Source organism: Erinaceus europaeus, chromosome 2 (assembly GCF_950295315.1).
Source record: "Erinaceus europaeus chromosome 2, mEriEur2.1, whole genome shotgun sequence".
Classification (NCBI taxonomy): Eukaryota; Metazoa; Chordata; class Mammalia; order Eulipotyphla; family Erinaceidae; genus Erinaceus; species Erinaceus europaeus.
In genome coordinates this window covers 64,654,849-64,682,348 of record NC_080163.1, presented here as the reverse complement: position 1 = coordinate 64,682,348, position 27,500 = coordinate 64,654,849, and the positions used below count along the sequence as shown (strand labels likewise).

General features: G+C 37.3%; 1 protein-coding gene across 4 annotated transcripts in view; it reads left to right on the top strand.

The window, feature by feature from the left end:
• The window catches only part of LOC103107904 (A disintegrin and metallopeptidase domain 3-like), a 69,374-nt gene that overhangs the window by 5,873 nt on the left and 36,001 nt on the right, over nucleotides 1–27,500 (top strand). For 3 of the 4 annotated variants that reach the window (XM_060182208.1, XM_060182214.1, XM_060182219.1), the window contains exons 3-9: nucleotides 10,019–10,074; nucleotides 12,269–12,347; nucleotides 14,728–14,804; nucleotides 16,881–17,058; nucleotides 18,417–18,482; nucleotides 24,675–24,746; nucleotides 25,047–25,213. In XM_060182208.1, the coding sequence (XP_060038191.1) occupies nucleotides 10,019–10,074; nucleotides 12,269–12,347; nucleotides 14,728–14,804; nucleotides 16,881–17,058; nucleotides 18,417–18,482; nucleotides 24,675–24,746; nucleotides 25,047–25,213 (695 nt within the window). Of the gene's footprint in view, nucleotides 1–10,018; nucleotides 10,075–12,268; nucleotides 12,348–14,726; nucleotides 14,805–16,880; nucleotides 17,059–18,416; nucleotides 18,483–24,674; nucleotides 24,747–25,046; nucleotides 25,214–27,500 lie in introns of those variants that run through there. The other variant, XM_060182224.1, reaches the window with a different exon arrangement.

Below are 27,500 nucleotides of genomic sequence, written 5' to 3'. Positions count from 1 at the left end.
TGCTTCTTTATGATATCCAAAGGTTTGAACCTAGGTTCTTGTAAATTGTAAGGCATGCACCAGGTGGGCTATCTCCCAAGTCCACATATTCCTATATCTCTTCATTAACTTAATGGTCTATAATAATTTTCAATTCTTTAAAAATCTCATAATGACTTTAAAAATTCTTTCTCTGATAAGTCTTTCAGTTCTGCATCATCATGGATTTCTACTGTGGACTTATAAGAACCTCCATAATTTTCTTTAGGATGCCTGGAACTTTTCTCTTTTTTTTCATTTTAGCTTATCTTCTGTTGCTGACCAACAATTGGCATTAACTATAATGATATGATTTTCTTTTTGTTCAGAAGGTGTTGTGGGGAGGTGAGGGAGTGACTGACTATTCAGCATTGATAAACTTTACAGTGCCTGGCGTTTCTGGAGTGGCCTTGGGAGTCACATAGTCTAGTGGGAGAACTCCAAGCTGCATCAAGGTTCTGCTAATCTCTACCATACAATGCTACCCTGAGCACTCCTCAGAACAAAACTCAACGTCCTCATAATTCTTCTCATGGTTATTTTTATCCCAAGTGACTCTTGGAATGGGAGATTCAGTCTGACTGATTCTCCATGGATTAGCTGTCAGTTGTCGCTGATGGATACCTTTTCTGCCATGAAATTGCCAGTTTAACTCCTTGGCTTCCTTGGGACATTCTTAGAGTTATGCCATATGAAAAGCAGCAGTTTTTCATTTGTTGCACAGTTCTAGCATAACTTTGATATTGGTCTTTCTGAAATATCACCCTTTAGGCCTCCAAAATATCTGATTTCTTCCCTCTGAATGTGTTCATGCATTTACCCATTTTTATAAAGTTATACTTTTTCCTGAGTCCTCTTGTATTCTAATGCAGTAATGTTAGGGGAGCATGGTTTGCTAGGATCTGTTTCACCATGACCATACCCAAGGTTTTTAGCTACGTGTATTAATTAGAAGTTTTAATCTTGCTTAAGCTCTTGCAAAATTAAATAATTTGGGGTTGTTTTGTATACTAAATTTCTGTAAATTAGGAACCCGACTATGTATTAAGATTCATTTTTTTTAGAAAACATAGAAAATATAAATGGTATACACATTAAAAATAGCTAAAGATATGCTTGCCTTAAGTTAACATTTAAAAAAAAAATTTACTTATGAAATGGAAACATGAACAAGACCATAGGATAAGAGGGGGACAATTCCACATAATTCCCACCACCAGAACTCCATATAGGATGCCCTCTCCTGATAGCTTTCCTATTCTTTAACCCTCTGGGAGTATGGACCCAGGGTCATTATAGGATGCAGAAGGTGGAAGGCCTGGCTTCTGTAATTGGTGCCTCACTGCACGTGGGTGTTGACAGCTCCATCTATACTCTCAGCTTGTCTCTCTCCCTAGTGGCCAGAACTCTGGGGAAGCAGGGTTCTAGGACACATTGGTGGGGTCATCTGCCCAGGGCCCAGTTGGCATCATGGTAGTGTCTAGAATCTGGTGACTGAATAAAAGAGTTAACATATAAAGTCAAACAAATTGTTGACTAAACATGAACCTAAAGCCAAAAATATTGCAGATGAAGATTTGGGGTCTCTGGGAAAAGCTAGTAGGTCTATTTTAGGTATATTCCAAGGGGCCCATGACTTTTTGCCTGAGCCTGACATCTGATATGCAGGTGGACCCAAGTTATCATCTGGGGAGATGATGTCATGGCTGGAAACAGGACTAGAAAGCTGAATTAAGGAAGAGAATAGCTCCCAAATATAAGATAACAAATTTTAACTAGTATTTGTCTATCAAAAAACAACCCTAATCAACTCACTTGAAAAAGCTCTTGGGTTAGTTTTCACTGTTTCTTTCTGGTTTCAAAAAATGTATGTAATTCTTTATTATAAGATTATTAAACATAGAATATTCACTCCAGGAGAGTCCGGCGGTGGTGCAGTGGGTTAAGCGCAGATGGCGCCAAGTGTAAGGACTGGCATAAAGGTCCGGGTTTGAGCTCCTGGCTCCCCACCTGCAGGGGAGTCGCTTCACAAGCGGTGAAGCAAGTCTGCAGGTGTCTTTCTCTCCCCCTGTCTATCTTCCCCTCCTCTCTCTATTTCTCTCTGTTTGATACAGCAATGACGACATTAGTAACAACAATAATAATAACTACAACAATAAAAGAAGAACAACAAAAAGGGAATAAATAAATAAATATAAAAATTATTTTAAAAAAAAGACTATTCGGGGGTGGGGCGGTGGCGCAGTGGGTTAAGCGCATGTGGCGCAAAGCGCAGGGACCGGTGTAAGGATCCCGGTTGGAGCCCCTGGCTCCCCACCTGCAGGGGAGTCGCTTCACAGGCGGTGAAGCAGGTCTGCAGGTGTCTATCTTTCTCTCCCCTTCTCTGTCTTCCCCTCCTCTCTCCATTTCTCTCTGTCCTATCCAACAACGAATTGCGTCAACAAGGGCAATAATAATAACCACAACGAAGCTACAACAAGGGCAACAAAAGGGGGAAAAAATGGCCTCCAGGAGCGGTGGATTCATGGTGCAGGCACCGAGCCCAGCAATAACCCTGGAGGAGGAAAAAAAAAAGACTATTCACTCTATGTTATTCACTGAGATTACCAAGGTGGGCATGTCCTAGTTGTGTGGGAAGATGATCACATGGGAAATAGGAGAAGCATATTGTTACCTTGTAGGTGGATTTGTGATGTGGTAATATATAGTCCTGTGACAGGGAGTAGGACCCCTTCTTCTTCTTCTAGCGTTTGCCCAGTAGGACCCCTAAAACTTGTACAGTCTTGTAAACCACTTTACTTAAAAATAAATAAAAAACAAAATAAGAGTCAAATGTCTAAATCAAAGCACTTGTCCGCTCTCTGAGAATAATGAGTAGAAGACCTTTTATTACCATAAATAATAATAAAAAAGATTTAAGTAAAAGTACAGAGGGCTGGAGGGCAGCTCACTGGGTTAAGTGAACATAGTGAATAGTGCAAGGACCCGGCACAAGCATCCTGGTTTGAGCCTCAGGGCTCCCCACCTGCAAGGTACAGGGTGCTTCAGAGAAGGTGAGTCAGGTTTGCAGGTATCTTTCCCCCTCTCTGTCTTCCCCTCCTTTCTCAATTTCTCTCTATCCTATCCAATAATAGCAATAGTAGCAGCAACAATAACAATAACAGCAACAACAATGAGAAAAAGATGGCCACCAGAAGCAGTGGATATATATATATATATATAGTGTAGTCATCGAGCCCCAGCAATAACCCTGGAGGCAAAAAAAAAAAAAAAAAAGACAGACAAAATCATCTCCTCACAAGCAGTAGAACTGAATTTTCCTGTGGGTGGAAGTAGGAGTGGGGGAGGCGGGAGGATAGGAAGTTACAGCTCTGTGGTTGTGGTTGTGGTATAACAACTCACTTTTGAAAGATATGAAATAACTCTCCTAAAATGCATATACAGTGATGTAAATCAGTGTTATCTCAATTGGAAAATAATTAAACTTGTTAATGTTGAGGAGATAACACATTGTGTATTAGTACAGGGATTAATGAAACATTCTTGAGGATCTAGGTTCAACGCCCAACATCACCATATGCCTGATTTAAATAGTGCTATGGTAAAATGCCTGAAAATTACATAAAATAACAAAAAGACAGTTAATAATGCCTGGAGAAATTTTCAGATCCTCTTTCATTGTGAGAAGCTGGTTTTTTTTTTTAAACTAGTAATTCAATAATGATGTTAGGGGTACAATTTCACATAATTCCTACCACCAGAGTTCTGTATCCCATCCCCTCCATTGGAAGGTTCCCTATTCTTTATCCCTCTGGGAGGATGGACCAACATTCTTTATGGGGTTCAGAAGGTTGAAAATCTAGCTTCTGTAATTTGCTTCTTTGCTCAGCATGGGTGTTGAAAATTGATCCATGCCTCCAGCCAGTTTCTTTCTTTTCCTGGTTGGATAGGGCTTTGGGGAGGTGAGGTTCCAGGAAACATTGGTGAGGTTGTCTACCCAGGTAAGTCAGGGTAGCAACACGGTAGTGTCTGCAACTTTGTGGCTGAAAAGTGGTAAGATATAAAGCAGTAAAAATTGTTTAATAATCAGGAATTTAAAGGTAAGAATAGAGCAGTTGGAGACTCAATAGTGCAGCAAGCAAGTAGAAAGACCTTAAAAAAAGACACCATAAAGTGCTTAATCTAATATTTTCTACTTAGGCCTAAATACCCTTCTCTCCTATCCCCTACCTCACTACCCTCAATCACTCTAAGTTTGACCTTTTCAGATAAGTAAGAACTACAAAAACTGGATAAGGGCAAGAGCCTACCACACTCTAATGATGGCCCTTTTGGTCACTACCAGGCTGCCCCATCATCTGGGGCTCTAGTCAGGGAATCCTTGGATTCCCACATAAATATGATGGGCCTAGACCATCCATCTCTACATCCATCTCTCCACTATCACTGGTCATCTCCATGAGGAACATCATCATAAGCCCTCTTGTTGGCTTCTAACAGGATCTTGCCCTCGCTGTAGAATAGTAATGGTAGGGATTGCCCCCCACACTGAAAGGAGGCTGGGTCAGCCTACTCTACCACTCCAGGAAGACTGGTGCTGAAATGAGTGCAGCCTAGAACGCTCCGGGCTGTGATTCATGGACTGGGAGCTCAGACTTATAGGAACGCAGAGGTTACATAGGCTCCTCCTAGATCAGATTGATAGGGTTTAAAGTTAATGGTATTTATATAATTTACTCATATGAATTGACCTGTCAATGCCCATGTTCAGTGGAGAAGCAATTACAGATGCCAGACCTTCCACCTTCTGCATCCCATAATGACCTTGGGTCCATACTCCCAGAAGGATAAAGAATAAGAAAACTATCAGGGGAGGGGATGGGATATGGAGTTCTGGTGGTGGGAATTGTGTGGAGTTGTACCCCTCTTAACCTATAGTTTTAGTCAGTGTTTCATATATATATATATATATAAACTAAGTCATGGGGTTCTTGAAATATACCTATAATAGACTTTATTTTCTCTTTTCATGATGGTTGGCAAGTATAAAATGCTTATTAAGGATAACTGATAAACAAGAATGAATGCCTTATTTGATGTATGTCATCAATCAATAGCTATCCAACAAAAATTTGTTTTTGATATTGTAAATCATACAGCATATGTAATATAATAATGCAATTTGTATATTTATGAACCCATGAACTGTGTTATTTTTACCTTTTCTGTTATTTTTACCTCTAGAACTCTGTAGCTTCCATGTACATAGGTCAAGTAGTGAAATGATCATTGGTTTATAGACAAAATGAAATTTTTTAATTTCCAGAAATCTGGTAGCTTCCTAAAGTAGTTATACAATATTATATCTCTACTAGAAACATTTGAAAGTCTCAGATATCCCATACTTCACTAGCTCTTGCTAGTCTCACACTTTTGTTGATATTTGCTGCTTTGCAAGTTCATTCCTTTTTTTCCCTCTTTCCCTTCTGTAGTTTATTTGGCATTCCCAAACAGATAACGATAAACAAAAATTTGCAGAATGCTGCGGGTCAATCAGATGAACTTCACATATCATCCTTTAGCCTAGAGATTTTGTTTTTTCAGTTTTCTTGATAGCAACTTTAGAGGAGAAATTTTTAAAAATCGTATTCGGGGGTCAGACAGTGGCACACCTGATTGAGCGCAGACATTAGTGTTTGCAAGGATCTGGGTCCCTCGTCCCCACCTGCAGGTGGTGGTCCCCACCACTTCAGAAGTGGTGATGTATTTCTCTGTCTCTTTCCATCTCTTATCTCCTCTCCCCTCTCAATGCCTCTGACTCTAGATAATAAATAAATAAAAATTTATTTTAAAATGTATGCAATTAAATGAATATTTTTCTCATAGCTAGTCTTACTATCTTCTACTTATCAATTATTTGCCAACATACACCTATGACAGTTTTTTCTGTATACTCTTCCAGACAATTTAATATTGCTATTTATATCTATGATTATTTCTAATTCTCTTAAGATTTAAAGTGCATACCAATAGTACCAACAAATTATAGGACATTCATTTTTCAGTAACCTACAGTTATACAACGTGTAACACCAAAAGGTTTAAATGACATATACAGGAAACTACACCCAGTGACAAAATACAAACTCTTTACATATGTGGTACATGTACCAAATTTATAGAGTGCTTGTGTTTTATGCAGAAGTTATAAAATTGGTTTTCTGGGATGCAGTCTCTGAAAGGGAAGTTAACTAATAATATATGCCTTTGTGATGAGCTCTTGTGGAAAAGGAGGGAAGGAAACAGGAGTGTGGAGAAAATTACTCAACTGAGTTTCAAATTACAAAGTTTGAAGCTGGAGTTTGTATGAGAGTGTTTCTCATTAAATGTAAGCAAGGCCAGAAAATTCTGACTTTGTAAAATAAGACCTTCTTTATCTGAGGAAATTCTGAGAGAACAAAGAAGTGAAGATTGTCTGTAGGTAACGCTTGTGTCAATTAGTAACTATTTTCTTTAATATTAATAAGAAGCTTGACCTATATTGTAATTTTTACTTTTTTATTTATTTACATTAGAAACTGCAAAGTATGTAAAAGCTGGAATCATGTCTCTTTAGTAATTACTCAGTATTTCTAAAAGCAGCCACTCAAAATTATAATTTCATTTTGATATTGAAATTTATGTAGAGTACTAGCTTTCATTTAAATTTAATTACAATGAATAGTGTTGTATGTTCCAAGGATGAATAAAAATACCAGTCCAATTACCTAGGCGAATATGAACATAACTGAGATATTATTAAATATCTGTGTTTTCAAGCACATGCATTTTAAAACATTATAGCCTTTTACTTCTAAAATTTTTTTTAATATTTATTTTATTTATTTCCTTTTGTTGCCCTTGTTTTATTGTTGTAGTTATTATTGTTGTTGTCGTTGTTGGATAGGACAGAGAGAAATGGAGAGAGGAGGGGAAGACAGAGAGGAGGAGAGAAAGATAGACACCTGCAGACCTGCTTCACCGCCTGTGAAGCGACTCCCCTGCAGGTGGGGAGCCGGGGTTCGAACCAGGATTCTTATGCCGGTCCTTGTGCTTTGTGCCACCTGCGCTTAACCCGCTGCGCTACAGCCCGACTCCCACTTTTTAAATTTTTAAAAATAATTTTTATTTATAAAAAGGAGCAAACATTGCCAAAAAGCATAGGATAAGAGGGGTACAATTCCACACAATACCCACCACCAGAACTCCGTATCCTATCCCCTTCCCTGATACCTTTCCTATTCTTTATCCCACTGGGAGTATGGACCAAGGGATATTATGGGGTGCAGAAGGTGCAAGGTCTGGCTTCTGTTGCTTCCCAGCTGAACATGGGTGCTGATAGGTCTATCCATACTCCCAGCCCGTCTCTCTCTTTCCTTAGTGTGATGGGGCTCTGGGGAAGCAGAGCTCCAGGGCACATTGGTGGGGTCCTCTACCCAGGGAAGTCCAGTTGGCATCATGGTAGCATCTGGAACCTGGTTGGTTGCTGAAAGAAGAGTTAACATATAAAGCCAAAAAAACTGTTGACTAATCATGAACCTAAAGGCTGGCATATTGCAGATGAAGATTTGGGGGTCTCTGTTTTTGAGATAGTTAGTAGGACTATTTTAGTTATATTCCAAAGGGGCCAGGACTATATTAGTGTTTTTCTTTTTTTTTTTTTTCTAAGCCTGTAGTAGGACTATTTTAGTTATATTCCGAAGGGGCCAGGACTATATTAGTGTTTTTCTTTTTTTTCTAAGCCTGACATCTGATATGCAGGAGGACCCAAGTTTTTGTCTGGGGAGACGACATCATGGCAGCAAAAAGGACCAGGAAGCTGGATCAGGGAAGAGAGTAGCTCCCAAATATGGGAAAGGTGTATAAATATTGTTGACTGTAAACCCCATCGATTTGATGTGATCTGGGGCCCATATTCAGCTTAGGAGCCTATGTGACCTTTGCATCTTGGTAGATCTGAGTTCACATTCTGTGGTAATGAGTAGGAAAGTTCTTAGCTGCCCCAGTTTCAGAACCCATCTTCCTCAAGTGGAAGATAGAATATGTTGTCCAGCCTCCCTTTAGAGGATGGAACATTCTCTACCACTGTTGATCCATGTTGAGGGTAGGGTCCTATGGGGGTCCACAAAGGGGTCTATTGTGTTGTTCTTGATAGAGATGATGGGTAACAATGGAGAGAGGGATTTATTCGCGGTCTAGGCCTATCTTGTCTGTTTGGGAATCTCAGGACTCCCCCAATAGGGTCCCAGCTGATGGGGTGCCCTGATAGTGACTAAAGAGTCATAATTAAAGTATGCCAGTCTTTTGCCCTTATTCAGCTTTTGTAATCCTTGCTTTGATAAGTTTAGTTTTGGAGTGAGTAAGGGAAGTATAATAGGAAGTAGGTGAGGAGAGTATCTAAGTCTAAGTAGACACTATTTCATTATGAACTTTATGGTGTCTTTTTAGGTCTTTCTACTTGCTGTATATACTGACTCACTGCAGGCCTTTCACTTTTTAAAAATTTTATACTAGTGATTTAGTATTGATTTATAAAATTATAAATTAACAGGGGTATAATTCCACACCTTTCCCATCACTAGAGTTCTGTGTCCCTATCCCCTCCACTGGAAACTGTATTAGTTCTTTCAAGATCACTGATATGGGTTGACTATTATTTCTATAACTAGCTGTCTATATTTATATATATTTGGCCATTTTTCCTATGAAAGCCTTCTCTTTTTTTTCTAAGTCACACCAACTACTTCTTTTTTTTTGTTTTTTAAAAAAGTTTTTATTTATAAAAAGAAAACACTGACAAAAACCATAGGATAAGAGGGGTACAACTCCACACAACTCCCACCACCAGAACTCCATATCCCATCCCTTCCCCTGATAACTTTCCTATTCTGAAATGTTTTTTTCTTTTTAAATTTTTAATATTTATTTATTTCCCCTTTTGTTGCCCTCATTGTCTTATTGTTGTTATTGATGTCATCACTGTTGGATAGGACAGAGAGAAATGGAGAGAGGAGGGGAAGACAGAAAGGGGGAGAGAAAGACACTTACAGACTTGCCTCACCACTTGTGAAGCGATTCCCCTGAAGGTGGGGAGCGGGGGCCTCAAACCGGGATACTTACGCTGGTCCTTGCGCTTTGCCCTATGTACGCTTAACCCGCTGTGCTATTGCCCAGCTTTCTTATTCTTTATCCCTCTGGGAGCATGGACCAAGGGACATTATGGGGTGCGAAGGTGGAAGGTCTGGCTTCTGTAATTGCTTCTCCGCTGAACATGGATGTTGACTGGTCGATCCATACTCCCAGCCTGTCTCTCTCTTTCCCTGGTGGGGCAGGGCTCTAGGGAAGCCCGGCTCCAGGACACATATATGCACAGGGACACCAATGCAAGCTACTGGTCCCCACCCGAGGGTGTGTGTGTGTAGGAACATCACAAGTGGTGAAGCAGTGCTGCAGGTGTATTTCTCTCTCCTTCTGTCTGTCCCTACCCTCTCAAATTTTCTTTTTTCTTTCTTTCTTTTTTTTTTTTTTTTAAATTTAAGAAAGGAGACATTAACAAAACCGTAGGATAGGAGGGGTGCAACTCCACACAATTCCCACCACCCAGTCTCCATATCCCCTCCCCTCCCCCAAGAGCTTTCCCATTCTCTATCCCTTTGGGAGTATGGACCCAGGGTCATTCACACCGACTACTCCTAAGTGCCCTTTATTATTTTTTTTTCTCTCTCTGGGTCCTGATGGTATTGGAGCTCAGAGCCCTCTGGTCATTTTCTCATAACATTTATGTTTCTAGTAGTATGGACCAAAGATTTTTATTGGGTGCAAAAGGTGGGAAGTCTGATTTCTGTAATTGCTTCTCTGCTGGACATGTACATTATCATAGATGATAAGGTCAATCCTTATCATCTATGGTCGTTTACTTTTAAGAATAATAATGACTTTCTCTTTAAATCCTTTGCTGTAGGTTTCTTATGCTATCAAAATCGACAGGGTAACATATACTTTTCACCTTGAAAAACAGTAAGTGACCATTCTACTTTCATGTAATTAATTTTATGTTTCTTAAACTTTTATTGTCACTACTCTTAAATTCAACCTAACAGAATAATGAATTGCACTTAATTTGTTCCTTGTGATTCATGTCAGACTAGTGTTTCAAAACTTTCTCTTGAAAGTTTGAATTATGGGATGATATGACATTGTAACAGTATAGCCTAATGAAAAAAAAAAAGAATCTTAAAAGTTCTTATGACTTGAAAAATCTTTTTCTTTTCTCTCTTTACTATAAAGATATGAAAAGATGGGTGTTGATTGAGGCAACCATTAACACAATAAATGTAAATTCAACCAACGTTAAACCATATTGAACTTCAAAAAATTTAAATCTAATATTTGAACCAAGTGATAATTTAATGATGTACATTTTATTACACTGGAAAAATGAAAATTATGTTTGTAATTAAAAATATAACCACAGTTGCTAAAATAAGGGAGATCATTTTAATATCCAAGGTTATCTGTGTTCATCTTCACACCTTTATATATATATTGATTATAGACAGTATAAGTATTAATTTTACTTATTCAATTTGATAGGACAGAAAGAAATGAAGGAGCAGTGGGAGATAAGAGATGGAGAGAATCTGCAGCACTGATCCCACACGTGAAGCATCTCCCTCCCCTGCAGTTGGGGTCTTGGGGTTTGAACTTGAGCTCTTGCAGACTGTAATGTGTTTGCTCAACCAGGTGCACAACCACTCTGTCCCTATCAATTTATCTGTTTATATAATTTAAATATTTTACTTGGTGTTATAGCAGTTTTTCATTATACTATAGTGTACATATTTTGGTCACTCATATTTTCTGTTTGTTTATTTATTTAAAAGTTATTTATTGCCTCCAGAGTTATCACTGAGGCTCGGTGCCTGAACTACAAATCCACTGCTCCTATGGCCATTTTTTTTCTGATTTTTTTATTTTATTTTATTTTATTTTTTTGGATAGGACAGAGAGAAATTGAGAGGGGAGGGGAAGATAGAGAGGGAGAGATAAAGATAGACACCTGCAGGCCTGCTTCATAGCTTGTGAGTGAACTCCCCCCTCCCCCGCACACCCTTACAGGTGGGGAGCCAGAGGCTTGAACCAGGATCCTTGAGCTGGTCCTTCTGCTTAGTACTATGTGCACTTAACTCAGTATACCGCCACCTGGTCCAGTGTTTTATTTTTTTAAGTGTGTAAACAGACTAGCATAATATGGTGTGTCTCTTATGACAATTTTGTCTTCTAAATTTCATCTTTCCCTTAAATAAGGTACAAAAAGCTTGCAAATTAAGGATTTTCCCTACAGAAGTGGAAACTGTGTTTTGTAGCTGTCAAGTTTCATTTAATAGTGGTACATATTTTCATTATGTAAATGTCTTAACTCACTCCTAAATACATTCATGAATGCAAATGTAATAGTATTTAACATCTAAATAGTATTTCAAGAAGCTATTTTCAGAGATTTTTCACACTTCTTCCCTTCAAAATACATCCATGTATGTGTAGTCTTCATACAAAGTGATATAGTTATAATTATCCTGCATTAACTTATCACTATCACCAAAATTCCATAGCTTATATTAGTACAGCATTTTTTATTAATGTTTTACTTTGAATGATTAAGAACAACTAAAAGGGAAATATTTATAATATAAATGTTTATGGGATAACAAAAATGGTTAGGTTCTAACTATAATTGACATACATATATGTATTTACACTTCTACACTTTAATAACAGTGCATGTGGCAAATTCTAGAGAAATCCATTTTTCCATTACTTAGATCTATTCCATTTCACTCTTCAGTGTTAATTGCAACTATGATATTAACAAATATCCTTCTGTTGTGACTTTTTTCTTCAGTTATCCTTGTACATAGGCAGAAATAAAAATAAGAGTGGTTTGGAGGCCAGCAGTGGTGCACCTGGTTGAGTGCATACATTACAATGCGCAAGGACCTGCAGTCAAGCCCCAGGTTCTCATCTGAAGGGGCTATGCTTCACAAGCAGTGAAACAGTGAAGCAGGTGCCTCTTGCTCTCTCTACTTCCCCTTTTATTTTCAATGTCTCTCTGTCTCTATCTTAAATAAATAAATATTAAAACATACTCTAGATAGACTTATCTGACTCAATATTTAATAATTTTATTATAATATCTCTTTTGTTGAATTAGGTCATTTTTAGATCCTTATTTCCATGTGTATTCATACAGCAAATCAGGATTATTGTTACAGGATTCTTCACCTGTGAGGGTAAGTCTGCTTTGTACTTTGTAGATTAACAATCAATAATTTTTATTGATTTATATATTGTTATCATCACCATGCTTTTACCTCTCTGTGCCTACTATTTCAGATAAATATAGACAGAGATAGAGAGGCAGAAAGAGAGAAGGAGTCGATCTGGTAGGAATCAGGTTGAAATATGGATCATGTGCATGACAAAGCCACTTCTCTCTTCTTGGGCACTTAGGCTGATTCCAATTCTTGTTTATTGTGAACAGTTCTGCAGTGAACATAGCTGTATAGTTATTGCTTCTGATTTGTGTTCTCTGTGTGTGATCTTTGGGTAGATACCTACCTAAGAGTGGGACTGCCGATAATATGTCACATCTATTTTTATTTATTTATTTATTGATTGATTGATTTATTTATTTTTGATAAACCTGCTTACTGTTTTCTCAAAAGAGACTGAGCTAATCCAGTTAGCAAGTTTATGGGGAACCCTTTTTCTCTGAAACCTCACCAATATTTGTTGTCTCTGGTCATTTTGATGTAGGACTTTCTCAACATGTGATATTTTATCTCAGTAATGTTTTATATTTTCCTAGTAGTAAATGAATTACAGTGTTTTCATGTCCTGGTTGTCTTGTAGTGTGTGTGTGTGTCTGGGGGGGTGTTTGTTCAGTTTGTCTCTCCCTTTTTATAAATTGAGATATCATAGTAATGAGAAAAGGGAGGACTCGGAGGAACTTACTTCATCAAAGAACACAAGGAAAGTGAGATGAGTATATTGGTTATTGAATGTAAATAGTTTGCATGTGAACTATAGGACTTTAACTCATGTCCCAAATGTAGTTAGGAAACCAAAAATTTTCTTTTAATTATGTGAGATAGTCAGCTTTAATTTGTATGATGATAATCCCCACCCAGTGATTATTTCGGAGGAAAATGCAAGTGATTGGTTATATTCTGCTGTTATATTGAAGTCAATAGATAGTTGAATGAAAAATACATGTGTGTTTTTCAACATCTGCAAGTTAATTAATAAGATATACTACAGAAGGCACTTGTTTTTAAGCATTTGATAGCAGGCAAATCAGGACTTTTTCTTCAAGGGAAAAACACACACAAAGTGATCCTTATGTGACTCTGTGTAATTTATTATTGTTGTTGTCATTATTATTATTATGGTCACCGTTGGGTTTCAGTGCTCTGGGGAGATGTTTTTAGATAGAGAGATACAGAGAGGGGGGAGAAAGGGAAAGTACATCATAGCACCAAAACCCTGTAGTGTCGTGAAGGTTGGGTTGAAACACGGGTCAGATGCACAGCAAAGTAATCATCTTCCCAGAGGAGTTATCTTGTTGGTCACTCAGAGTAATGTCTTAACCAGATAGTAGTAATATGGAATCAAGCAAAATGCTAGGCATTTACGATTTAGAACTGCTAAATAGCTGCAACTTACATGAAAAGACCATGAATAAAGAAGGTCTAGCAGATGTGAGTTTATCTGAGGAGTAGTAAATTGTCTTTACGTTTCCCAGGTTTCGGGTAAGAATCATTTTGCGTAGAAAGAATAAAATGGGGAATATATACCTAATAAAGATGAAACCATGTTGAGAGGTACTTGAGTACTCCAGAGGCCTGAGTCCAGAGTCCAGAGGCCTGGCTTAAAATCCCAGGCACCACTGAGAACAAACAAGTTAATCTTGGGGAAGAAGAATATTTTTTTTCTTTTGCTGTCCTGCTTCTGTATATACCTTTATTGCTTAGCTATCATGTATGTAGGTATGTATGCTGCCACCAGGGTTATATCTGAATCTCCATATCTGCATGATAAATCCACTGCTCCCAGTCAACATTTTTTCTTTTCCTTTATTTTACTGATAGAGACAGCAAGAAATTTATATAGAAAGGAGAATTAGGGAGAGAGAGAGATACTGCATCACTGCTTTACCACTTGGAAAACATTCCCCTTATAAGTGTGGATGGATACTATTCTATAAATGAAAATATGGCTCATTAGTATTGGTATACCTGGAAAGCTTATGAAGTGCATGTATTTTATTTCATAATTTCATTAAATGCCAATGGCTTGGATCCACCAGTCAAACTGTATAGAGCATTGGGATGGAGTCCAAAACAAAAATCCAATCTCCTGCCTTTGTGAGAACTTTGGCAAATATTTAAAATTAGTAAAAGAAATTATTGAGTAGAGGTTAGTCATTGTGATTATTCATAGGAGAGTACTAGGAGGAAAATATTATAAATAATGAGAAAATATAGATCATAAAGTGGTCTATAGTAGGTAGTTGCTAAATGTAAATTGCTAAGGTCTAGGAGGTAAGGATAAAACTGAAAACTTTACTTCTGAAAGGTTCATTAGTATATTTTTTATGCTTTTTCTTAGGCTCACTGCTTTTATCAAGGATATGTTATAGAGATTCCAAAATCAGTTGTGACATTAAGTGCCTGTTCTGGACTTAGGTAATTGTGTATTCCAGTGATGATATGGCTGAAAATTGTGTATCCTTTTAATCTTTAGAAACTTCCAGAGAGTGAGTGAATACAGAAAAAAATGAATTCCTTTTCTTTTTCTTCGTTTTTATTAGTGATTTAATATTGATTTACAAGATTGTAAGATAACTGGGGTATAATTGCATATAGTTTCTACCACCACAACTCTGTGTCCCATCCTCTCTGTTGGAAACTTCTCTATTGTTTACCCCTCTGAGAGTATAGACCAAATTCTTTTTGGTGTGCAAAAGGTGGGAATTCTGGCTTCTGTAATTGCTTCTCCACTGGCCATGGGCATTGGCAGGTTGATTCATTACTCCCCAGTCTGTTTTCCCTAGTCAAGTAGTGGTCTGGAGAGGTGAGAGTCCAAGAGGTTTTGGTGAGGTCAGGGAAATCAGGATGGAATCACAGGAGCCTCTGGATCTTGGTTGCTGAAATGCAGTAAGATGTAAAGCAGGACAAAATGTTTTAAACGGGAACCATAAAGTAGGAATAAAGCAGATGAAATTAGGGATTTTAGAGTGGAAAGAAGCTAGGAAGTCAATTTTAGGTATGGTCAAAGGGGCCTATGACTGTAGCTTGATAGCTAACATAAGGAATATTGTCTGGGAAGATTGTGTCAGAGTTGAGAGTAGAACTAGGAAACAGTAGTAGGGCAGAGAGTTACTTGCAAACTTGAAGAAAACATATAAATCCAATTAACTGTTTACCATAATGATCTAACCTGGGACCCATATTTATTCATATTTAACATTAGAGCCTGTCAGATTGAGCTCACAGTCTACAATCATAGCTGGGATCATTCTACACTGCACTCATTTCAGAATCAGTCTTCCTGGTTCTGAATGGCAGAGTAGGATGACCCACCCTCCCTTCAGAGAGCAGGGTAATCTCTACTACTGCTACTTCATAGTGAGGATATGGTCTTGAAGAAGCCTAAAGGGGAACTTTGATGACGTTCCCAATGTGTGATTAGTGATGTTAGAAAGAAAGATCTACTATAGGTCTAGGCCCATATTATCTAGGGGAATGGACTAATTCCCTGTTTAAAACCCCAGGTGATAAAGTGGCCTGATTGTGGCCAAAAAGGTCATCATTAAGTTAGTCAGTCTCCTACTCTTTTCTAGATTTGTAAAAACTTTTTTATACGGTGAGCTTAGACTTTCTCCCACTTGTTAAAGAATTGAGTGTCATTTGTAGTACCCAAACCAGTGGTAGGTTTATGGGATCAGGCCTCAAGTTAAGGAGGAAATAGACCTTGGATTTTAGTGGGGTCTGAATTGGCCTCAAATTCTTCTGCATGTACTTGTTTGATGATTCTAATAAAGGTTGCCATACAGAAAATAATTGTGATTTACTTGACATAAATTTTTTTCCAGTATAACTCTTGGTCAGTTTTGTACTGTTTCCTCTAAAGCTGCTCAAGGGGGTAAAAAGGAAGTAAGATACATTGTCTCATCTATTTTAATCTCTTCAGACAAACAATGTATCTTACTTCCTTTTTAATCATTAATTGAATAGAAAGACTGATTGAAGGAAGTAAGAGAGTAGAAGAGGAGGGTATCTAGGTCTTACTCATATATAGATATGATTAGACAGTTTATGATGCCTTCTTTGTTGTGACTTCACAACTGCCTGATTCTACTATTCCTAATGAACTTTTTTCCCCCTTTTGTCCAGATAGACAGTGAGAGAAGGAGAGGTATCACAGCACTGCTTCACCATTTGCGAATTTTTCTTTTGCATGGTGCTTGCTTGTGTTTGCTGTGGGCTCCAGTCTGGGTCTCATGCATAGTATAGTACACATTGTATTGGCTGAGCTACCTACCGGCCAGAATATTCACATTTCTAAGCCAAACAAAAAGCACAATGACTAATGCATTTCATATAGATATAGAAGAAAGTGTACAATTCTGTTTGTAATTTAATCCAAGGATGATAAATAGATTGTAAAAACTACTATCAATTTATATAAAATGATTTTATTTAATGTTATTACATTTCTCAGTGGGAAGTCTATGTTAACTTTTTTCATTAAAATATCAGAGGATTATTGCAGTTGGATAATGTCACTTATGGAATTGAACCACTGGAAGCTACAACCACATATGAGCATATGATTTATCGAATAGATAATAATAAAATTGATTTTCCTCCTTTAAAAGAAAATCACTTTAGTACCCAAAGGGTAGATCCATCCTACAAGATCCTTGTGAAGTCAGAAGTAAGTAACTGTTTTTGTGAGAACTTTATGATATTTTTATAAATTAATTTACATTTAAATATACCGTCTTGGAGACATATGTTCTAATGAAATGAATTCTAATAAAATCATCTGTGGTAAGATACTCAATATTACTAGTCATCAGGGAACTATAAATTAAAGATATCAAGACAAACTAGTAATTACTGATATAGTGAAAAAATTCAGTACCAAATATAGACAAGAATATGGAACATTCAGCGCTAATAAATTCTTGATGAAAGTGCAGAATGGCCAAACTGCCTAAGAAATCAATCTAGCATTGTAATACTACTTTGTATGTTTGCAATTATCATATGACTGAGCTATTCTATGTATGTACTAGGAGAAGTGAAACAAAGTGACTGAACTAGGTTTTGTACATGGATCTATATAGTAACACTGTAGCAACCAAAAGGCCTATATCTATAGGTCATAAGTAGGTATATGTCTAGTCAAATTGTTATACATTTATAAAACTACATTTGACTTAATCAATACAAACTAATGAACCACTGATAATCATAATTGCATGGAGAGAGATTTCCTATAAAGAAGAGTTTCTATGATATGGTTCTGTTTATATGAAATTCTATATTCAATTATTCTAAGATGGTGAGACTAAATAGATCATTGCTTGCTTTGAGTCATTATAGGTAAAGACTTAGAAGAATGTAATGAAAAATTCTCTTATTTTTGAAATTGGTTACATAGGTATACACATAGTCAATTCATATGATTAGAATCTTAACAACAGTGCATTTTGTTGAATAATAAGAGACAACAAAGTTAGTACATAAATGAAAAGTATAGAACTTAAAAGAAAGTACAGATAACTTTGGGGAAAATTGGTGAGTTTGTTTAGCTGGAAAGCTGAAGGTCTATACAGAGGTTTCAAGTGATAGGAAATAGGTTTTTTTTTTCCTCTTTGCAGTAGCCATTTGAGTATTCTAATAATCAAGAATCTTAGTGAAAAGTTTTTATTTCTTCATGAAATTAATTTTGAAATCACTAGTTTATAATAGACATATAGCTATCCTACCTTCCTATTATATATGTGTGTGTATATATATATATATATATATATATATATATATATATATATATATATTTGGTGTCTCTATAATCTATTAAGCTCATCCATTACTTATTATCCCCTATCTATCTTATCTATGTATGTGTGTATCTATCTATCCTCTATTAATCATCATCATCTGTGTATCTAATCCATCATGATATACCAGTCTTCTGCCTATAATCTATTGTACAGTGAACAAAATAATTACATGATAATATAATTTAAGCTTTTAAAATTTTAATTTATGTCATTTATTTAACAGAAAAATGCAGATATTAAACAGTTGAAAAGATTTATGAGAGTACAAATCATTATGGATAAAGCTTTGGTATGTATTATTGAAATATTCAACTATATCATTTATGTTTAAATCCAATGGGCATTAACTTTTATTTTTAGTGATATAAACATTACCCCCAGTCAGAATATGCATCTATAGACATTATCCCCATTCAGAATATGCATCTAAATGTTATAAGAGTAGAAAAATGTTGACAATTCTATTTTCATTGACAAGGTAGGACCTTTATTACTTATGATACTGAATTCTAAAACATATAAGCCTTTCAATTATGTATACTTCTGTATGTGTGTATATATTAGGATACATTACTACTAGTTTTAATGGAATTTTAATTTTATTAGTGATTTAATAAAGGTTTATGAGATAATAGATTACAGGAGTATATAGTTCCATAAAGTTCTATGTGCCCCCCCCCCATCATGATAACCACCATAGTTCTTACAAAGTATTAGAGATAGTTTGGCTATGTCTGTTTCCCTCCTTCTCCTCCTCCTCTTCTTTTTTCACCTCTTCCACTTCCTCCAACTCCTTCCTCCTCTTCCTCCCACTTTTTGACCTGCTTTACCTCCTTCTCCTCTTCCTTTTTCTCTTCCTCTTCTCCCTCCTCCTCTCCTTTTCTTCTTCCTCCTTTCCCTTTTCATCCTCTCTTCCTCCTCCTTCCCCTTTTCCTTATCCTCTTTTTTCTTCTCCTCCCCAATCTCCTTTCCTACTCTTCTTATTGGTTTTCATTCTCTCTCTCTCTCTCTTTCCCTCTTTTTGCAAATTCTTTTTTTTTTTCCTTTGCTAATGTGGCCCATGAGGTCTTATTATTATTATTTTTTTATTTAAGAAAGGATTAATTAACAAAACCATAGGGTAGGAGGGGTACAACTCCACACAATTCCCACCGCCCAATCTCCATATCCCACCCCCTCCCCCAATAGCTTTCCCATTCTCTATCCCTCTGGGAGCATGGACCCAGGGTCATTGTGGGTTGCAGAAGGTAGAAGGTCTGGCTTCTGTAATTGCTTCCCCGCTGAACATGGGCGTTGACTGGTCGGTCCATACTCCCAGTCTGCCTCTCTCTTTCCCTAGTAGGGTGGGTCTCTGGGGAAGCTGAGCTCCAGGACATATTGGTGGGGTCTTTAATCCAGGGAAGTCTGGCTGGCATCCTGATGACACCTGGAACCTGGTGACTGAAAAGAGAGTTAACATACAAAGCCAAACAAATTGTTGAGCAATCATGGACCCAAAGCTTGGAAAAGTGGAGAGGAAGTATTAGGAAGGTACTCACTGCAAACTCTAGTGTACTTCTGCTTTCTTACTTTGGTGCCATACTCCAAACTCAGTCAATTTCTGCTTTGCGTTTCTACTTCTTTTTTTTTTTTTTTTACATGCATAACATTCCCCAGATTCCCATTTAACAATACAACCCCCACTATTTCATTCATCATTTTTCATGGACCTGTATTCTCCCCACCCACCCACCCAACCCAGAGTCTTTTACTTTGGTGTAATACTTCAATTCTTTTTGCAAATTCTTGTGTTTTAATTATCTTTATTCCACATATGAGCAAAATCATCCAGTAGTACAATTAATGTAATAATATTGTAGCTGGTGAAGAAACTCTAGATTTACCTCCACTCCTGGTAAACCTTTTGTCTTTAATTGATTTATATTTTAAAATGTATTTTGTTACTCAGAGATAATTGTTAAATAGTGTCATATGATTCCTTTGTGTTTTATATTTTCCTGTATTAAGTTTTGTCTTACAAGATTATTTTATGTGGAGCACAGGGCTGCCGTACACTAAGTATAGTCTGCATGTTATCATGTTTTAGGACCTGAGCTCAATCCCCTCAGTCCCTGCAGAGGGTAAGAAGCTTCACAAATGATGAACTAGTGCTTCAGGTGCCTCTCATTCTATCTCAATTTCTCACTGTCTCTATCAACAGAAAGGAAAACATAAGAGTGAAAGTATCTTTTAACATTATTTTATCCACAAGATATATTGTTTATTAAGAAAATAAATAATTTTAAGAAAATACTGCTTTAGACTTGAGTGCAGAATGGAGGACATTACAGAAGCGAGACTTTTCATCTTCTGCACCCCATAGTTTTGGTTCATACTCCTACAGGGAAAACTTCCAGAGGAGGGGCTGGGAATCGGAACTCTGGTGGCAAGAATTCTATGGAGTTGTATTCCTCTTATCCCACAATCTTGTAAATCATTATCAAACCACTAATTAAAAAAATAAAAAAGAAAATGCCGTGGACTGAGTCGTGGCACAGTGGCTAAGGAACTAGACTCTCAAGCATGAGGTCCTGAGTTCAATCCCCAGCAGCACATGTACCAGAGTGATGTCTGGCTCTTCCTCTCTCTCCTCCTATCTTTCTCATTAATAAATAAATGAAATCTTAAAAAAAAAGAAAAGAAAATGCTGTTTTATCAGGCTGTTGTTTGAGATAAAAATCCACATCTCCCCCCAAATACTTGTTAAAACAACTTACACTCCATCAAAGTGCATTTATCATTTACTAGAATAGTTGTGCTTTTTAAATTTATTTATTTATAAAATAGAAACAATGACAAAGTCATAGGATAAGAAAGGTATAATTCCCACCACCAGAGCTCTGTATCCCATCCCCTCCTCTGATAGCTTTCCCTATTCTTTAACCCCGTGGAAGTATGGACGCAGGCTCATTATGGGGTGCAGAAGGTGGAAGGTCTGGTTCTGTAGTTGCTTTCCTGCTGAAAGTGGGTGTTGGCAGGTCGATTCACACTCCCAGCCTGTCTCTCTCTTTCCTTAGTGGGACAGGGCTCTGGGGAAGCTCTAGGACACATTGGTGGGGCCTTCTGTCCAGGGAAGTCCAGTTGGTATCATGGCAGCATCTGGAACCTGGTGGCTGAAAAACAGTTAACTTATAAAGCCAAACACATGTTGATTAATCATGAACCTAAAGGCTGGAATATTGCAGATGTTCCTTTCTCCCTCATTTTGTAGTAGGCTCAGATCTTCAGGTAAAGCCCAAATGGTTACACATGTTTCTCCCTACTTTCAAATCCCACATATGAATGAAATCATCTAACATTTACCTTATTTCCCTTAGATGAAACCTCAGTTTCAATTTTATACTTTATCAGTTTTCTAAATACCTTACTGTTTTACTTCCATTGTTATTGAGTTGCTGTGAGTCTATCCCTATAGGTCTGTTAGTACTTGTTTTGTGTGTTTGGGTGAGCTCATATTGGATTCATATGTACTGATGACAGTTATTTCATTTTTACAGTATTTGTCATTTGCTTAATGTTTGTTGATTATGAACACATGTATATTCATTTCCCTGTTCATACTTTTGTTTTCTGTTGTCTTGCTTTGCATACAGTTAGCCTTGCAAAGAATCATATTAACTTATACTTGGAATGCAGTATGTTTAATGATATTATTTGGGTTTTTGGAAAAGATATTTACAATTATTGAATATATTAAGCTGTCACTTTTTGTGTTTTCACCAAATACTTAGAAAGGTGTGCATAAAATTAGACGTATCTTAGAGGAAATATCATTAGGTAATATATACATTGACATTGTGTAGAAATATTATATTGGGAGTCAGGCAGTATCGCAGTGGGTTAAACGCACATGGTGCAAAGTGCAAGGACAAGTGTGAAGATTGCGGTTCAAGCCCCCGGCTCCCCACCTGTAGGGGAGTCGCTTCACAGGCGGTGAAGCAAGCCTGCAGGTGTCTATCTTTCTCTCCCATCTTTGTGTCTTCCCTTCCTCTCTCCATTTCTCTCTGTCTTATTCCAACAACGATGACATCAGTAACAATAATAACTACAATAATAAAAAAACAAGGGCAACAAAAGGGAATAAATAAATATTTTTTAAAAATTAAAAAAAAGAAATATTGTTATGTTGGTGTACTGGAACAAAAAGAAAAAAAAAGACTTATTAGTCTACTTGGTGATTGAAGTCCTGATTATTTTTTCTTATTCTACTAAGAATTTCAAAATAAAGATATGATACTAATAGGTAACATAAAAACATTTTTTTCTTTTTTGTAGCCATTTGATCAAGAGTTGTTGGTTTATGATCAGGGTAAATCCTATTGATATTTGGTGGATTGGGGATTTGGTGGTAGCACACGTGGTTGAGCACTTGTTATAATGTGCAAGGACCCAGGTTGAAACCCCTGGTCTGGTTCTGTGAGAGAGAGCATATGTTCACACGTGTCCATAAACTAGTGCAAAATATATACCTGAAAGCAGAAGTACACTAGCCCCAACACTTCCTCTCCACTGTTCCAACCTTTGGGTCCATGATTGCTCAACACTTTGTTTGGCTTTGTATGTTAACTCTCTTTTCAGCCACCAGGTTCCAGATGCCATCAGGATGCCGGCCAGGCTTCCCTGGACTGAAGACCCCACCAATGTGTCCTGGAGCCATGCTTCTCCAGAGACCCACCCTACCAGGGAAAGAGAGAGGCAGACTGGGAGTATGGACCGACCAGTCAACGCCCATGTTCAGTGGGGAAGCAATTACAGAAGCCAGACTTTCCACCTTCTGCATCCCACAATGACCCTGGGTCCATGCTCCCAGAGGGATAGAGAGTGGGAAAACTATCAGGGATATGGGATATGGAGATTGGGTAGTGGGAATTGTGTGGAGTTGTACTCCTCCTACCTTATGGTTTTTGTTAATTTATCCTTTCTTAAATAAAAAATAAATTAAAAAAAAAAGAAACCCCTGGTCTCCATCTACAGGGTAAATGCTTCATGAGTGGTGAAGCAGTGCGACTGATGTCTATTTCCCCACCTCTCTTTATCAACCTTCCTCTCAATTTCTGGCTGTCTCTATTAAATAAATAAAGATAAAAAAATACTTATTGGGGGAGTCGGGCTGTAGCGCAGTGGGTTAAGCGCAGGTGGCGCAAAGCACAAGGACCAGCATAAGGATCCCGGTTCAAACCCCGGCTCCCCACCTGCAGGGGAGTCGCTTCACAGGCAGTGAAGCAGGTCTACAGGTGTCTATCTTTCTCTCCTCCTCTCTGTCTTCCCCTCCTCTCTCCATTTCTCTCTGTCCTATCCAACAATGACGACAACAATAATAATAACTACAACAATAAAACAACAAGGGCAACAAAAGGGAATAAATAAATATTTTTAAAAAGTTATAAAAAACAAAACAAAACAAATACTTATTGAATTTTTTTCCCATTTGTTTCCAAAAACATTTTCATATCCTCTTTGACCTAGAAAATGTTAAGTAGTGTGCTATTGAATTGCGATATCTGGGAACTTTCTCTTTCTATTCATTATGTAATTTTAGTTGTTTCATTTCCACTGTGGTTTGAGAGGATGCTTGGAATGATTTTTTTTAATTATTTATAAAATGGAAATATTGACAAGACCACAGGATAAGAGGGGTACAATTCCACACAATTCCTACCACCAGAATTTTGTATCCCAACCTCTCCCTTGAAAGCTTTCCTGTTCATTATCCCTTTGGGAGCATGAACCTGCGATCATTATGGGATGCAGAAGGTGGAAGGTATGGCTTCTGTAATTGCTTCTCTGCTGAATATAAGTGTTGGCAGGTCTATCCATACTCCCAGCCTGTCTCTCTCTTTCCCTAAAGAGACAGGGCTCTGGGGAGGTAGAGCTCCAGGACATGTTGGTGCGGTTGTCTGTACAAGGAAGTCAGGTTCACATCATGGTAGCATCTGGAACCTGGTGGCTGAAAAACAGTTAACATATGCCAAACAAATTGTTGACTAACCATGAACCTAAAGCCAAGAATATTGCAGATGAAGGTTTGGGGTCTTCATTTTGGAAAAAGCTAGTAGGTCTATTATAGCTATATTCACTTACTAATGCTCTCTGTAACCTGACATTTGATCTGTTGGTGAGAATGTTCTCTGTAGACTCAATAAGACTATGTATTTCATTTGGGGGAGTGGTAAAGAGCCTCCCCTAGCAGTTTCCCTTCCCTCTTCTGCATTCCCAGCCCAATATACTATAAATGGCAAGAGGAAGATTAAAATAAAGTCGTCATCATATTTTGACTTGATAGTTACCCATTTATGCCTAAAACTTAATCAGTTCTTGTTAAGTCTTAGTTCTGCTTTTGTCCTTTCACTTATACACTGCAGTATTTTAGCATTTCATATATATGTGAATTTGTTGATTAATAGTTTTAAGTAGTGATAAAGAAGCAACATCTGTTTTTCAGTTTGATTATATGGGTTCTGAAGTGACTCTTGCAGCTGAGAAAATTGCCCATATCTTTAGTCTTATCAACACTGTAAGTATTTATTTTACTTATTTAAAAGCAATTTCTTTTTATAATAATAACAAAGTTTATATACTATACATCAGCATGTTTATTAAAATAGAATACTATCAAGTAGCTTAATTCACCAGTAGATTTTATCTTCAAAATAGTAAATATATGCATTTTAACATTATAATATGTATGTACCTTTGGGTTACTGACTATGACTACAAAAGGTAATAAACATAATATGCTAATTTGGATATTTATGTAATATAAAGATATGTAATCTTTATTATCAGAATTCTATCACATACCTTATATTTTCAGATGTTTTCCCAGCTTAATGTGATTGTTATACTGACTTCTTTGGAGATCTGGTCTGATAAAAATAAAATTTTAGTTGATGGTGATGCTGACACAATACTACAAAGATTTGTCTCATGGAAAGAGAAACATTTGATGCAAAGATCTCAAGATATGGCATATTTATTAATGTAGGTACCTTATTTGCATTGCATCAATGCTAATTCATTGGTCATACTACATTATTTGGCATGGTAGCTATTAAAATTACAGAAAAATACATTGTAAAACAAGGAATCTCAGTAGTGATTGTGTATTTGCAATCAAATGAAAAAAATCTAATAATGACATAGGCTACTATATCATGTTAGGGTATTGTTCTGAGTGGACTGTGTACTTATAGCAATATAATAAACTCTGGGTTATGGGAAATCTTGAGGGTAAGATAATGTAATATAGTTTTAAGATTTCCTCAGGTGTAAATAATAAAAAAATAGTCACTTTTCATTAAATAAAACACAAACTGAGTTTGTATTATTAATTATATATATAACTATATATAAAGCTGATTACAATGCAAATGAACAAGCTATAAGGTTTTTGTAATGCATCTTGCCAGAGCTATATATATATACATATACTTTTAAACTAAAAAATATATAACTCTTTCCCTAGTGGGGAAGTGCTCTGGGGAAGCAGAGCTCCAGGACACATTGGTGGGAATGTCTGTTCAGGGAAGTCTGGTTGGCATCATGCTAGCATTTGGGAACCTGTTGGTTGAAAAGAGAGTTAACATACAAAGCCAAACAAATTGTTGACCAATTTGTTTGAATCTAAAGGCTGGAATAGTGCAGATGAAGGGGGGGGTGTCCTCCATTTTGTAGATAGCTAGCAGGCATATTTTAGTTATATTCCAAAGGGCCTGTGGCTATACTAGGTTTTTTTCTTTTTCTTTTTTCCCCTGAGCCTGGCATCTGATATGCAGGTGGATCCAAGTTATTGTCTGGGGATATGATGTCATGGCTGGGAAAAGGACCAGAAAGCTGGTTCAGGGAAGAGAGTAGCTCCCTAATATGGGAAAGGGGTATAAACATTGTTGACTATAAACCCCATCGATTTCATGTGATCAGCTTAGGAGCCTATGTGACCTCTGCATCTCGGTAGATCTGAGCTCACATTCTGTGGTAATGAGTAGGAACATTCCAAGTTTCCCCAATATCATGACCCATCTTCCTCAGGTGTAGCATAGAGTATGTTGTCCATTCTCCCTTCAGAAGATGGGGAACATTCTCTACCACTGTTGATCCAAGTTGAGGGCAAGGTCCTATGGGGGTCCATAAAGGGGGCTATTGTGTTGTTCCTGATAGAAATGATGGGTAACAATGGAGAGAGGGATTTATTTGAGGTCTAGGCCCATCATATCTGTTTGGCAATCTCAGGACTCCCTGATTAGGGCCCCAGTTGATGGGGTGGCCTGATAGTGACTTAAGGGGTCATCATTAAAGTATGCCAGTCTCTTGCCTTTATTCAGCTTTTGTAGTCCTTGCTTTGATAAGGTTAGCTTTGGAGTTAGTGAGAGAACTGTAATAGGAAGTAGGTGAGGAGGGTATCTTAAGTCTAAGTAGACACTATTTCATTATGAACTTGATACTGTCTCACTACAGCCTATTGTGTATTTTTGCTTTCAGGTATATGTTTTACCCTAATTTATGGACACATGTGAACATATGCTCTATCTTATGGGACCTAGTCTATATCTAGGTGTTGGGACTTTGTTAGGAAGTGTACCTCCTGGAATGGAATGAGAGTATCCTATGAGAAAGGAAAGGTCTCACCTGAGTAATGAGGGTGAAGGGTTAACATTCTATGTTTGATGTCTCTGGACACAGTCTGAAGTGAAGTGTGCTGAGTTGGTACTCATTCCGTTGATTAGGTTGGGATTGGCAGATGCAGTATCATTTGGTATGAATTGAGTGAAGCTTACAGGAAAGTGAGCCTCACTCTAGAGGTTCCAGGTCTGGGGGCAATATAGGCTCTATAGAGGAAGTGGGAGGTTCCTGCTATCTTAGGGTTTAAGAAGACACTAGATAGTTATTGCTATAATCACATTATTTGGCAATTGGGTTAACTTTGAAATATCCCTTTGTTAGGATTTTGTATTATACACATCACCATATTTTATGTCCTTTGACATTATTTGTTTATAGCTGTGCAACCAGTTGCTTCTGTTCTCCCTGGTCTAAGCTTTTAAGAGAGTCAACATATCAAAGACTCAGCCTATGTATTAAAAAGACTCAGAGCATATGTTCACCCGTGCCCATAAACTAGGGAAAAATATATACCTGAAAGCAGAAGTGCACAAGAGCATGCAGGGAATACCCCCAACACTTCATCTGCACTATTCCAGTCTTTAGGTCCATGATTGTTCAACAATTTGTTTGGCTTTGTATGTTAACTCTCTTTTCAGCCACCAGGTTC